The following is a 13,553-nucleotide window of genomic DNA, read 5'->3' as shown; positions in this document are numbered from 1 at the left end:
AAAGACTGTGAGACAGTGGTCTATAATGAAGGATAATGTGTCATTTATTACAGAGGAGACGTGTTACATTGGTGTGCTGCTTACGTTTGCACTGTGGCTGTTTTCTGCTGGGTGCAGGATCCCACTGGCCTCTGAAACATTTGCGAATTACCACAGGATGTGGATAATAACCCTCTGGGCAGTGGTACTTCAATACACTACCATCATTATACATCTTGGAAAGAGTTAATCTGCCTCCTTGAATGGCCAGGTTTCTGTCAGAGCACTGATGTGAAGTTGGACCACCTACAGAAAACAACACAAGTGAGATCTGATACAGCCTTAACAAACTGTGACGAAATGGCAAGTAATATTAAGAAACAGGGTTTGGAACCAGTGGAGGTGTTTTAAATGAGGAAATGACATTGGTAACAGCATTTCCATTTGTTCAAGCAAAGCATATTGGTTAGTTTTGCTGCATGCCAAATCTCTCTCTCTCTCTCTCTCTCTCTCTAATCATATGTATTATAATATATATTTGCAGTCCTGATTGAAGTTGATTGAGCAGATTCCCATTAAGCTTGCAATACTCATGTAAGCTTTCTATTTGTTATAATGTACTACTAAGTAGTTAAAAAGATTTATTATTTCTAAGATATATATATTTAATTTAGGTTCTAGTAGTACAAACTAATAATGTTTTGTTCTCATGTAAGTAATCTGTTCTGTTGGGTGATTGGTTGAAGGAGTCACATGGTCTGTGTTGAGAGGGAGTGCAATTAAAAAAACGAAAGTAGAGAAGCAGGAGAGCCTGTAGCCTGTAGCAGAATAAACAGCACTTCATATTTGAAATCCGTCTCCATCCAGTTTTCTTTTAAACCAAAGAGTGATCTAACCACTTTACACGGAACCCAACACTTACATTCATTTATATAAGAAAGAGTAAAATCCCCATCAAATATGATCATATTTCTCCAAACATTTGCCATTGTTTTAATGCTTCTTTGACGCTGATGAAAAGTAAACACGCAGTGAGCCTGCTCAATGTGTTTCATTTCTATTATTTAGTAACGCCCTTTTTGTAAATATATTTTATTCAAGAAGGCACAAAGTAATATGCAGTAGAATACTGTCACGGTCACAGCTCCGGACCCTTCCCTGTGGGCGTGCTGCTACGTTGTCTGCGTGTCGTTATGTCCATGTATGTACTTCCGTGGGTGTGGGTTGTTCGTGAGCGTGTTCGTAGTCGCACCTGTGCCTTGTCTCGAGATCACGAGGGTTTGGGTTATTCACCTATTTAATGTGCGTTCGCGCAGTGTCTTGTGCTCGTCTTTGTCTAAAGTTTCGTGCCTGTGTGAGAGGTGTGTTGTCTGTTTGCACTCCGCACGGAGCTTCACGTGTTTGTTTGTTTTCATTAAACGTTCAGTGTTGCACAGTTGACGTTCGTCGTGCTTCATATTTCGAGCGTCACAAATACAATATCTTGAATTAAATTTGTTTTCTTTCAACAGACAAACCCCACCCACCCACAACACCCATATACTGCTGTAAAGAATAAACAAATAAATAAATAAAATAAGTAAATAAACAAATATAAAATACAATTTAAAAAAATAATATATATAATAATAAATAAAATAAATAAGTAAATAAATGAATAATGATGACAGACAGTGGGGGAATTACCTATTTAAGTACTAAGCAAAATGAAGTACATATAAAGTATATATATCAGGGCTCCATAGCCTTATGGAAGGGTCTTGAGATTTTTAAAGTACTCAATCAAAGGATCCCACATCTTGTGAAATTGTCGTGTTGATCCTCTAGTAAAATATTTAACTTTCTCCAATTTCAAGAAAAACATTAATTCAGTGAGCCAGACCAACATTTTGGGTGGTTCAGGGGATTTCCAATGTAATACTATATTTCTACGGGCTATCAAAGATGCAAAGGCGAAAGCGTTCCTCTTGTCAATGGGTAGCATGTGCTCGTCAATCAACACTCCAAATATGGCCATATCTGCAGATGGTTTGATTTTGGTATTAAATGCATCATTGAGTGTTTTACAGATAGATGACCAAAATTCAGTTAACTTGGGGCAACTCCAAAACATATGGGTCATGTTTGCTGGAGAAGAATTGCAGCGCTCACACCTGTCGTCAAGGTCGTTATAAATTTTTGAAAGCTTAGATTTGGTGTAGTAAGTTCTGTGAAGGACTTTGAACTGTATCAAGCTAAGCCGGGCGCAGGATGATGTTCCATTGATTCTTTCCAGCGCGTGTTCCCAGAAGTATTCAGAAATTTCAGAACCAAGTTCTTCCGACCATGCAGTTCTAATCCCATCTAATGTCGTTGTCTGAAGAGAGTTAGTTATATTTGAGATGTTTGCAATATGTCTCCTCCCATGCATAGGGTTACGCAAAATCTTCTCCAGTCCTGAATCTGCTGGAGATGTAGGAAATGTAGGACTCTGGCTTTGTATGAAATGACGGACCTGAAAATATCTGAATAGGTCATATTTTTGTAAGTGGAATTTGGCTGAGATGTCAATGAAATTAGCAAAAATACCATCTATATAGAAATGTTCACATGTATCCAAACCTTTCCTCCTCCATGTGGTCTATTCTGGCGGCAGGGAAAAGGTGGTTATTACAAATAGGGCTGTATATAGAGAATTCTTTTAGTTTGAAATGTCTAAATTGCGTCCATATCCTAAGAGTGGAAGATACCACAGGGCTAGAAGTAAATTTAGAGGGTGAAAGTGGTAATCCAGTGGTGACCAAAGCAGAAAGTGAGGTAGAGGTCCAGGAGTTTGCCTCAATCTTACACCAATCCAGCTGTGGACTCTGATACCAATATATGACCTTTTGAATATTAGATGCCCAGTAGTAGTTTCTCATATTTGGTAGTGCCAGGTCACCTTTATCCCTAGGCCTTTCTAAAAACTCTCTGCGGACCCGACAGTCCTTAGGGGCCGATGGATTTTTTTTCTTCTCTTTTTTTCTAAGAGACCGGGCTAGTGTCCCATTGGCCCATCTTCAATATAGACAGTGGACTGAACCAATCAGGATATAGCGGCCCCACTCTTTCTCTGCGTGGTCCACTGTAACTCCCGCTACCTTCAGTGTTGAGCACGTTGTTATAGGAGAGGCAGCATGGAGCAACAGAAGCGGCAGAAAGGGGGTGCGGAGAAGTTACGCACAAAGAAATTGAAGAGTTTCAATGAAGATGCTACAAAATGTGTAAAAATCACAGACATGTTCGCTGCTGTAGCCTCCGCGTCCTCTGTAGGTGAAGACAGCAGCAGACAGGGGGAGCAGCAGCCAGAGATGCAGGCTTGTGAAAGAAAAACCGAGGGACAAACTGAGCGGGAAAGTGTAGTACGTAAGCAGATAGTAATGTTAGGATAAAACGGGGACTTTATTACATGAGAATGATGAGCAATGGCGATTGATTAGTATTAATATTAATTGGTATTTGTATACTTCCCAAAATCTGGCAGCCTTATTCTGATAAAATAGCAAATGGTCAAAACTGAGAAGTGTTGGATGAGCAGCAAGTGTCCATTTTAGGCTATCATAGCATTTTAGATATTTATGTTAAAGGCGTGTTGAAAGGCTGCATAGTAGTTTGAATTTGTAGCCTCTATGCTGTGGTTCAACATGTTTTTTAAAGCACTCAAACAAGTGCAATTACAGATTTAAAAACTTTTAAATGATAAATAAAAGCTTTGCAATTTAAGCATGACTACAGTAAGTGTAAAAAAATATATATATAAGTAATATTAGCAAAAGATATGCCCACACTGAATAAGAGTAAAACGATGTAAAATGCTTTTAAGACATGTTTGCGTTGCATGAATTCATAAAACAGCTTTGTTTGTAGCCGGATACTGTGACGGGCGGTGTGAGCAACTGAAAAGGAAGCGATCACGCCAAGTCTCAGGGAAAAAAGATGGTTTAATAGAAAGTGTGCAAACCAAAACCCATGCAAAAGATCCAAATTAAGGATATAATGACCAGCGGTCAACTGGTACAAAGACAAGACATATAGACCCTCAGGTAAGACGGATCACGGGCTCCGCCCACCTGAGGGACGCACATGACGTCACAAAACAACAACAACAACAGCCGCTGTGGACAGAGGCGGCCGGTAGGGGGCCGCCTCACCGTGACAGATACAAATACATGTTATAGGTGTTTAAAGAAGTGAGCACCTTTAACCTGAAGAATTAGAATTGAACTGTTATATCGAAGAAATTCAAAAAATACATATTAGAGATGATTTCAATAAAATCATAATAGTGATTATGATATAATAATGCTAAGATTGAATCCAGTGACTAACCAGTAATTTTTTTAATTATTTTTTTCCACGTGGTACCCCACATTACAAGTCGGTTGTGCTCTGCTAATTATGAGGGGCCGGTCTGAACCAAAAATGACAGGGCCGATTTTTTGTCCCAGTCCAGCCTTGGGAACCATCCTGCCTTGTATCAATGGTTCAGGCTGGTGGTGGTGGTGCAATGATGTGGGGAATATTTTCCTGGCACACTTTGGGCCCATTAGTACCAATGAGCATCGTGTGAACACCATGGGCTACCTGAATATTGTTGCTGACCATGTCAATCCCTTTATGACCACAGTGTACCCATCTTCTGATGGCTACTCCCAGCAGGATAACACAGCATATCAAAAAGCGCGAATCATCTCAGATAGGTTTCTTGAACACGACAATGAATTCACTGTACTCGAATGGCCTCCACTGTCACCAGATCTCAATCCAATAGAGCATCTTTGGGATGTGGTGGAACGGGAGATCCGCATCATGGATGTGCAGCCAACATGAAGGATTAAGGCAGTTCTGAAGGCAAAAGAGGGCCCAATCCGGTACTAGCAAGGTGTACCTAATAAAGTGTCACCAGCCTGCTATGTTTTATTCATTGTTTTAGCTGTTCGATATAGGATCAACACTGTGAATCAATGGCACAAATCTCCATTTCCCTTGCTGATGTTTGTGTGCTTCTCACTAGTGATGTTGTTATTTAAATTGCCTATTGAAATGCACTTATTGCATTGGAGGATTTCCTTGTGGTGATTAATGAATTTTGCCTGAGCAACGTTTCCTTAGATTACAACTAGTAATGCATACACAAACTATGCATTTAGCACAGCATAGAGGATTATGTACTTGTCACAAACTATAGCCTACGTCATAAAAGCTGTTCAATCAAGATGTGATCATAACTATGTGACTTTCATTGACATTTTTTGTCCCAAGGTAAATACTCCAGGACTATACTCCATGAGCAGGACTAAAATGTAATGCATCATTTTCTGCTTTGACACAATCAAATAAAAAAATTAAACGTACCCTAAGGGTGCGAAATTACGTTCAGCTGATGTGGGGAATATTTCGTTTAGCTTTGCTAAATGTTATGCACTAGGTTTATCCGTTTGCTGTTTTTTCCCTTGGGTATAAACACTCCAGCGGCCAAAATCACCACTGTGATTATAGAAGTTGTTCAGTCTCAGTATTAAAATTTAAATTTAATATGCAAAATGGCAATGTAATCCTAGGTATGCATTTACATGTTCCACTCAAGCAACTTCAAAATTCAAAGTCAAACGCAATTTTTGTAAATATTTCATTTACACATAGATTTTGATGCTTTATTTTAAGCCTTTATTTTAATTGGGATTAGGATTACATTGCCGTTTTGCGTATTACATTTTAATTTTTAATACTGAGACCGAATAACTTCCATATGTGATAAACCGAATCGGTAACATCACACAATTAACCAATCACCGGAGCGGAACGCAGCAGAACTCTGTAGACCAGAGACCAGATCGAAAGGACCAGAGATCGGTGTTCTGGACCATTCTCGGGCTTAACAACGTCGTTCGTACTTGACCAAATGTACCAAACTCGCGTAACAGATACCCAACCAGTTATGTTTACCAAAACAAAGTGTGCCTTGCCAGAAACAAACCATAAACATGCTGAGTGGTCAGTAGACGTAAGGCCGGTAGAATACACGTAACATTGTACGTTATTGTAATCCAATTTGTTAAACAAGACTTGATCTAAGTTAATAAAAGTCAGCTAATAAAGATCTCTTTAAAATTATTTAAAAAATTGTTGCTTTTAAATTATAATTATGTACGTTTTTACCGGCCAGCGAAACTTAGTCAAAATCATCAGGACTTACCAGTTACAAGCGGACAGTAGCCTATTATAAAACTGAATAAAATCAGACTAAGAACAGACACCATGTTGCCTTTACAAGCTTAAATGAGATGATAAGGAAGTAGAAAGGCAGATGCATACTTATATAGTAGGGGTAGGCATGGCCATATAGAAATATTGTCACTTTTTAATAGGAAGTAAAACAGTAAGAGCCACTTATAAAATACTTGACTCACAGAGGTTGTTATATTATTCTGTATTATATATATTGTTGTAAATTATATTTATATATATATATATATATATATATATATATATATATATATATATATAGAGAGAGAGAGAGAGAGAGAGAGATAGAGAACACACCGTTTCCATGTGTAATAGACAAGAGAAGTACTGTAATCTACATTATTGTGTAAGAGTGGAACTTTACCTATACTTACATGCAATGCAAATAACCTCGTTGAACAAACTTTCTATCCAAAACTCCCTAGCTTTGCAAACAAGAAAATAATTCTCATCTGAAATACAGACTGAAATACAGAATAAACAGAAGGTGCCTGCAATGACCAGTGTTGCGAATAACGCCGTTAAAAATAACGGTGTTGGGTAACGGCATCATTTTGTCAGTAACGGGATAATATAATTAATTACTTTTCCTGTCGTTACAACGCCGTTGACATTACTGGTCATTAAAAGCGGTGGGTTACTATATATTAATATACTAACAGTAATCCGAGCGGACCGCTGCCCAGACTAGTGAGGAGTAACAGATCTCGATAGGTCACAGTTCTCGGTGTAACACCTGTTTAACTTAACAAGTCAGTAAGCGATTGGCTAAGGCAGCGTTATGGTAGCCAATCAGAGCCAGTGTTTTTACGACACAAACGGAGAAGAGGCAGAAATGGCGAGTCAGGAGCAAGCCGAAGAAAAATTATCATTTTCAAGGTGGCGATATAAACATTATTTAAGAAAATCATGGACGTAGTTTTGATTTCATAAGTGGGGGGGACACAACCTGGGGTGGCGAACTGTTAAGCGGGGGGGGGTGCTGCATGATCCTAGTGCTAGATTTGTCGCTATTTGAATATTGGTTTTTTTACCGTTAAAAAGTGGGGGGGACATGACTTCGTCACTACTTAAATATTTGGTTTTAACTGTAAAAACTGGGGGGGACCAAAACCGGCTTTTGAAAAAGTGGGGGGGACATGTCCCCCCCGTCCCCCCCCCAAAACTACGTCCGTGAAGAAAATACTTGAAGTTCCTGAATGTCTACCAGACTGGGTCTTTGATTTATTTAATTAAGAATAGAGGTTTAATTGTTAAGTTTACTTCTGTTGTGAACAAACCATTTGTCTCAGATTGAGAGAATTTAATTTAATTTGATAGATGTAAATGCACTTTACTGTGTATATAGTGTAACTGTTTACTTTTGCTTCTTTGTTTTTCAAAGATTTGGGATTTTAAAGGATTTTATCCTGCACTGGTCTGTTGATGTGCAATAAATGTCAAAAGTTAAACACCTTTATGATCTACTCATTTCAACTGACTGTGAAAACTGCTTTTTCAAAAAATCCTTATTCATTGGCATATAACCTTTTTTTTACTGTAATGCAAATAGTTACTTTCCCTGGTAACGAGTTACTTTTATTATAGAGTAATTCAGTTACTAACTCAGTTACTTTTTTGAACAAGTAGTGAGTAACTATAACTAATTACTTTTTTAAAGTAATGTTCCCAACACTGGCAATGACTATGTAGGTGGTCATTTTGCAATATACTTGAAATGCTGTTATGATGCAATTTCCTTTTTTTTAATTATAAATATATACACACACACACACACACACAAACACTATATTGCCAAAAAGAAGGCCTGGTTCTCAGTCTCCGCTCTAATTAATCCCAAAGGGGTTCTGTCAGGTTGAAGTCAGGACTCTGTGCAGGCTTGTCAAGTTCATCCACACCAGACTCCTGCCATCCATGTCTTTATGGACCTTGCTTCTGGTGCACAGTCATGTGGGAAGAGGAAGGGGTCTGCTACCATGGGCGTTCAGAGTTCCTTTCACTGGAACTAAGTGATTGGCCCAGCTCCTGAAAACAACCCCACACCATAATCCCCCCTCCACCAAACTTTACACTTGGCACAATGCAGTCAGACAAGTACTGTTCCCCTGGCAACCGCCAAACCCAGACTCATCCATCAGATTGCCAGATGGAGAAGCATGATTCGTCACTCCAGAGAACACGCCTCCACTGCTCTAGAGTCCAGTGCTCTAGTGTCTGGCGTGCTTTACACAACTGCATCCGATGCTTTGCATTGCACTTGGTGGTGTATGGCTTGGATCCAGCTGCTCTACCATGGAACCCATTCCATGAAGCTCTCTGCGTACTGTTCTTGAGCTAATCTGAAGGCCACATGAAGTTTGGATGACAGTAGTGATTGACTCTGCAGAAAGTTGGCAACCTCTTCGTACTATGTGCTTCAGCATCTACTTACCCCGCTCCGTCAGTTTACATGTCCTACCACTTAGTTCCCAAACACTTCCATTTTCTTATAATACAGCTGACAGTAGACTGTGGAAAATTTAGGAGTGAGGAAATTCCACGACTGGATTTGTTGCACAGGTCACATCTTATCACAGTTCAACGCTGGAATGCACTGAGCTCCTGAGAGTGACCCATTCTTCCTCAAATGTTTGTAAAAACAGTCTGCATGTCTAGGTGCTTAATTTTATATTTCTGTGGCCATGGAAGTGATTGGAACACCTGATTCTGATAATTTGGAATCATGTGTTATAACTAACTAGCTGGTCTGAAAGTCTTTTCCTCGTTTCTCTTCAAAACTGGTAAGCAGTCGGATATTTCGAGACTTCAACAGAAGCGCTAGTCTTTGGTGTCAAAAGATAAATAGGTGGAGCATTAAACGTTCGTGTCAGCCCATGAGCTTTTGCTTTTGTCACATACTGGATTCTGTACTGCATACTACTACAAGGACCAGTATGCAGTATCCAGTATGTACTGAGTGCAGTAGGCCATTTGGAACATAGCGTGAGATACGTTTAGCAATGTGCACAGCTATGGTTTCCATTTGCAACTCGCCTGTGAACTTCAGTTCCCCATTACGTTCAGTGGTTTTCACACATCCCTATAAGATGCATGTAACATGTATATATAATATAGAGAAATTATAGGTATTCTTATCTAGTTGTTTTCTACACTGCAGGTATTTTTCACTCATGCTCTTGCACTTTTAGGATGACATTGTCATTTTATGCAGTGAATAGTTCTATGAGTCTACTGATTCTTTTGCATGAATAATAATAATAATTATTATCATAATTATTCCAATCCTTTCTCATTGTTTACCCTTTATATAGTTAAAGTTTAAAGCCTTGAGTGAGAGACAAAACCTGTTATTTCTCAGGTAAGATTTTTTTTCCATTTCCATTTTGTTGTGTAGTATACTCCTGCCTGCAGGTGTCGCTGTGTGAGTAAAAAGAGCCAATGTTCAGAGTAGAAGAAGAAAAGTGAAGTAAAAAGAACCACGTTCGTATTACAGTGTGTTTCGTGCTTATTTGGTCTCTTATTACATTCCTTCCTACAAATACAACACATTTATTGTGTTTTATAATGAATATAAAACTTAGAGGTTTATTTCTGGATGGAACAAGAGAAGAATATCTGTACTCTTTGTTATTGCACAATAATGACCTTTCCCCTTTTGTTTCCAAATACTATGCATATGTCTGATCAAGTGTGGGATTCAGCAAGAAGATGAAGATGCCTGTCCCCACTGCAGCTCTGCATAGGCCAGAACTAGAGGTCTGCACTCCCGCGGTAATCCCGCGGGTCCCGCGGGACCCGACAGAATATCTTGCGGCGCGGGACAGAATTTAATTGTTATTGGCGGGAGCGGGAGTTGAATTAGTCCAGGCGATGCGGGAGCGGGACCACATATACATGTAGAAAAATCCCGCAAATTAATAGTCTAGAAAATTATAATAATAACAACGCAATGATTTCCATGCAAAAGGAACAGGACGAAAACAACTAATCATTCAGTAAGTAAGCAATAAACCAATTCAAAATATTGGCTAAGCAACTGATCATGTGAACATGAAGTGTGTCATTTTGTCATTTTGATACAGAAATGGCAGAGACTGTAGACCAGGGGTGCCCACAGTTTTCAGCTTGCGAGCTACTTATAAGATGTTGAGCGGGGGGGGGGGGGGGTGGGGGGGGGGGGTGGTGAACGTAATTTGTTGAGTGGATTGCAGATTGAGATTGGCTACCGTGAATGTCAATCAAAATACAACCGTCAGTGCAGATGTGCGATTCATCTACTACTATTTTATGTGACGCGATCTACGCACATTCCTTCGCGATCGACCGACACTTCCTTCGCGATCAGACCATAGGTTGCCGACCCCTGCTGTAGACGGTCAACCGTCTATTTAAAATTATATTAAAACAGGCGAATACACCACAATTAAGCAAACTACAGGAAAGTCTGATGTATGGAAGTCATATTCCATTGTAATTAATGGAGATGGAAATCGGCTTGTTGTGATAGATGTCAGAAAGTGTTGGTATACGTCACCTGACGGCACGTGTTTGGACTGTGCTAAGAAATGGGACAGCGCAATCCATCGCTATATTGCTGTTTTAATTAATACATAAGAAAATTTCAAGTACTAAATCTAATTAATTCACGAGCCAATGGTGGCACACGTGCCATAGGTTGCCGACCCCTGCTGTAGACGGTCAACCGTCTATATAAAATTCTATTAAAACAGGCGAATACACCACAATTAAGCAAACTACAGGAAAGTCTGATGTATGGAAGTCATATTCCATTGTAATTAATGGAGATGGAAATCGGCTTGTTGTGATAGATGTCAGAAAGTGTTGGTGTACGTCACCTGACGGCACGTGTTTGGACAGTGCTAAGAAATGGGACAGCGCGATCCATCGCTATATTGCTGTTTTAATTAATACATAAGAAAATTTCAAGTACTAAATCTAATTAATTCAATTCATATTAGGATTGTGGGCGGGGGCGACAGAAATATATATGTGGCGGACGAGTGCGGGATTAAAAAAAAGCGCTTTTTTGGCCGGTGCGGGCAGGAGTGGGATTAAAACAAGCAGGTGCGGGCGGGAGCGGGATGAAAACAAGCGATTTTTTGGCGGGAGCGGGCGGGAGCGGGTCTAAAACAAGTGGGAGCGGGCGGGAGCGGGATTAAAAAAGCAGTCCCGCGCAGACCTCTAGCCAGAACCCCCGCAGTGAAGTCATCACCAAAAGCGGCTGTGGATACCAGTCATGGAACAGAACAACCCTCAAATACCTCCTTTACATGGATGATATTGTCACATCCAGCTCCGCTCGCCTCCCCAGTCCCGTGTTGTCTGCCCTAGCCCCGCCTTGTTTTCTCGTTTCCTTGGTTTCCCTTCTGTTTGTCACGCCCCTGTCCTCAAGTGTTCTCAGCTGTGTCTCGTTTCTCCTCCCTGTTTCAGAGTATATTATGCCCTCTGTTTTACCCCCTCGTTGTCGGTCATTGTATCCTTTAGATTCTCCTATGCGCCTGTGTTCTGATTTCGCTATATTGTATATAGCCTGTTACTCCCTGTTTTCCCCGTGTGCCGGTCTGGTTAGTTCTGTCTCGTCTACCTTTACTCTTCGTGTATTTTCCTTCTTCTGTTCCTCCTTGCCTCAGTTAATGGTTCCCAGTCCGTCTCATTCAGCTTGTGTTGTTCTTCCGTTACCCTTATTCCTCGATGTTATAGTGATGTCGTATTGTAGCGTGAGTTCTGTATTTTCTAGTTACTGTGTGTGTACGCGTGTGTGTAATTTTAGTCTTTACATTCATTCGATATTTCAGTTCTGTTTTGTCTGTATGTTATTGTAGCCGGGTGGTTTAGTTTTAATAAGATTAAATCAATGATCATTTCTATTGGTGGTAACTTAATTACTACATCGAGTTTACTGGTTCTTTTAATTGCGAGGCTCCTATAAAAGGGGCTTGATTGAGGCCATCAGGACTGCTCTGGGTTCTCCCCCTCCCCTTCCGGGTCGCTGCTTTGCCCCGAGAAAGTCTGTCGTTACCGTGCTCTGAGGTGGGTGTGTGTGTGTGTGTGCGTGTGTGCGTGCGTGCGTGCGGTCGGGGCGCAGGTGGTAGTTGGCGTTCAGAATGTTTATTTTATTTTTCTATTTAGAAAGTCTGTCATCACTGCACCATACCGTGTTTGCCACTATCTGAGCCTGGTTGGCTTAGGCGTTAAGGTAAAGACACACTATGAGAATACCTCCTTTTATTACTGTTGTAAATTCGTGATTTTCCGTGCGAATTATAGTGGGACTGCCGGCGTTTGGACCAATCGAAAACCTGCCTGCGCACATTTGTTTTGTGCCTCCGCGGAGCTAGTTGTCGCTGTGACCGTTACAAGTGGCTGTCCCAGCACAACCATCCGGAGATCCGGATAAGGTCATCGCAATATTGCAGGAACTGTATGGGTGCTCTCATTGTTGTATCTTATGTAGCCTTGCAGGAAGCATTTTTTTCTCGGAAGCAGCAAGATGGTGAAACGTTGCAGGAATTTTCTTTAGCATTATTACATCTGATGGAAAAAGTTAAACAACGTGCACCTAGTGGTGTGCCTAATGCTGAAGTTCTGTTGCGTGACCAATTTATTGAGCATGTGTCTGAATGCGCTCTTCGTAGGGAGTTGAAACAACTGGTGCGTCGGCAGCCCACTGTCACTTTATTAGAGGTTCGTGCAGAAGCCATTCGGTGGGAGCAAGAGGGTATGCTAGGGGGCATTCGAGCTAGAAGCCTGTCTGTGCCTGCATATGGTATTCAGTATGGGGTTCAAGGGGGTACCCAGGCAGGGACAGGGGGTGTCCGGGTGGGATCTGAATTGGGGGAATTGAAAGAAATCTTGAAACGGCAACAAGATCAGTTAAATCAACTTGTTCAAATGGTTGCTTCTCTACAGGAGTCCCACAGACCCAGGCCACCTCATAGGGGTAGAATGGTTTGTAGAAGGTGTTTAAGGCCTGGACACTTTGCTAGAGAGTGCACCTGAGAGCCGGGAACTTCAGGTACTCCCCCTGGTCCTGCTCGGGAGCCACCTTCAACCTTGGGTGGTGCTTCTCGCCCTCATCAGGTGTCGGAAAACTAGCACCCACCGAGTTGCAGAGCCACAGTTCGGATGGGGTGCTTACTGGCTCAGGGATTGTAAATACTTCAGGTATTAGGCCAACTTTAATCGCGTCATGTCCCCATATTGATGTTTTTATTGGTGGAGTCAAGGTGTCATGCCTGGTGGATACTGGGTCAATGGTGTCCAGTTACTGAAAGTTTTTTCTCACAGCA

At 40.9% G+C, this 13,553-nt stretch overlaps 1 protein-coding gene across 2 annotated transcripts in view; it reads right to left on the bottom strand.

The window, feature by feature from the left end:
- The window catches only part of LOC143481487 (complement factor B-like), a 52,260-nt gene extending 45,978 nt beyond the window's left edge, over positions 1 to 6,282 (bottom strand). For both annotated transcript variants that reach the window (XM_076979526.1, XM_076979525.1), the window contains exons 1-2: positions 6,194 to 6,282; positions 85 to 285 (exon numbers count right to left, since the gene is read on the bottom strand). In XM_076979526.1, the coding sequence (XP_076835641.1) occupies positions 85 to 285; positions 6,194 to 6,257 (265 nt within the window). In that variant the 5' untranslated portion in view covers positions 6,258 to 6,282. The remainder of the gene's footprint in view (positions 1 to 84; positions 286 to 6,193) is intronic.
- Between the last annotated feature and the right edge of the window lie 7,271 nt (positions 6,283 to 13,553).

The sequence above is a fragment of the Brachyhypopomus gauderio genome, chromosome 18 (assembly GCF_052324685.1).
Source record: "Brachyhypopomus gauderio isolate BG-103 chromosome 18, BGAUD_0.2, whole genome shotgun sequence".
Taxonomy (NCBI): Eukaryota; Metazoa; Chordata; class Actinopteri; order Gymnotiformes; family Hypopomidae; genus Brachyhypopomus; species Brachyhypopomus gauderio.
Note: the sequence above shows the minus strand (reverse complement) of the source record. Positions and strands in the feature narration are given on the sequence as shown.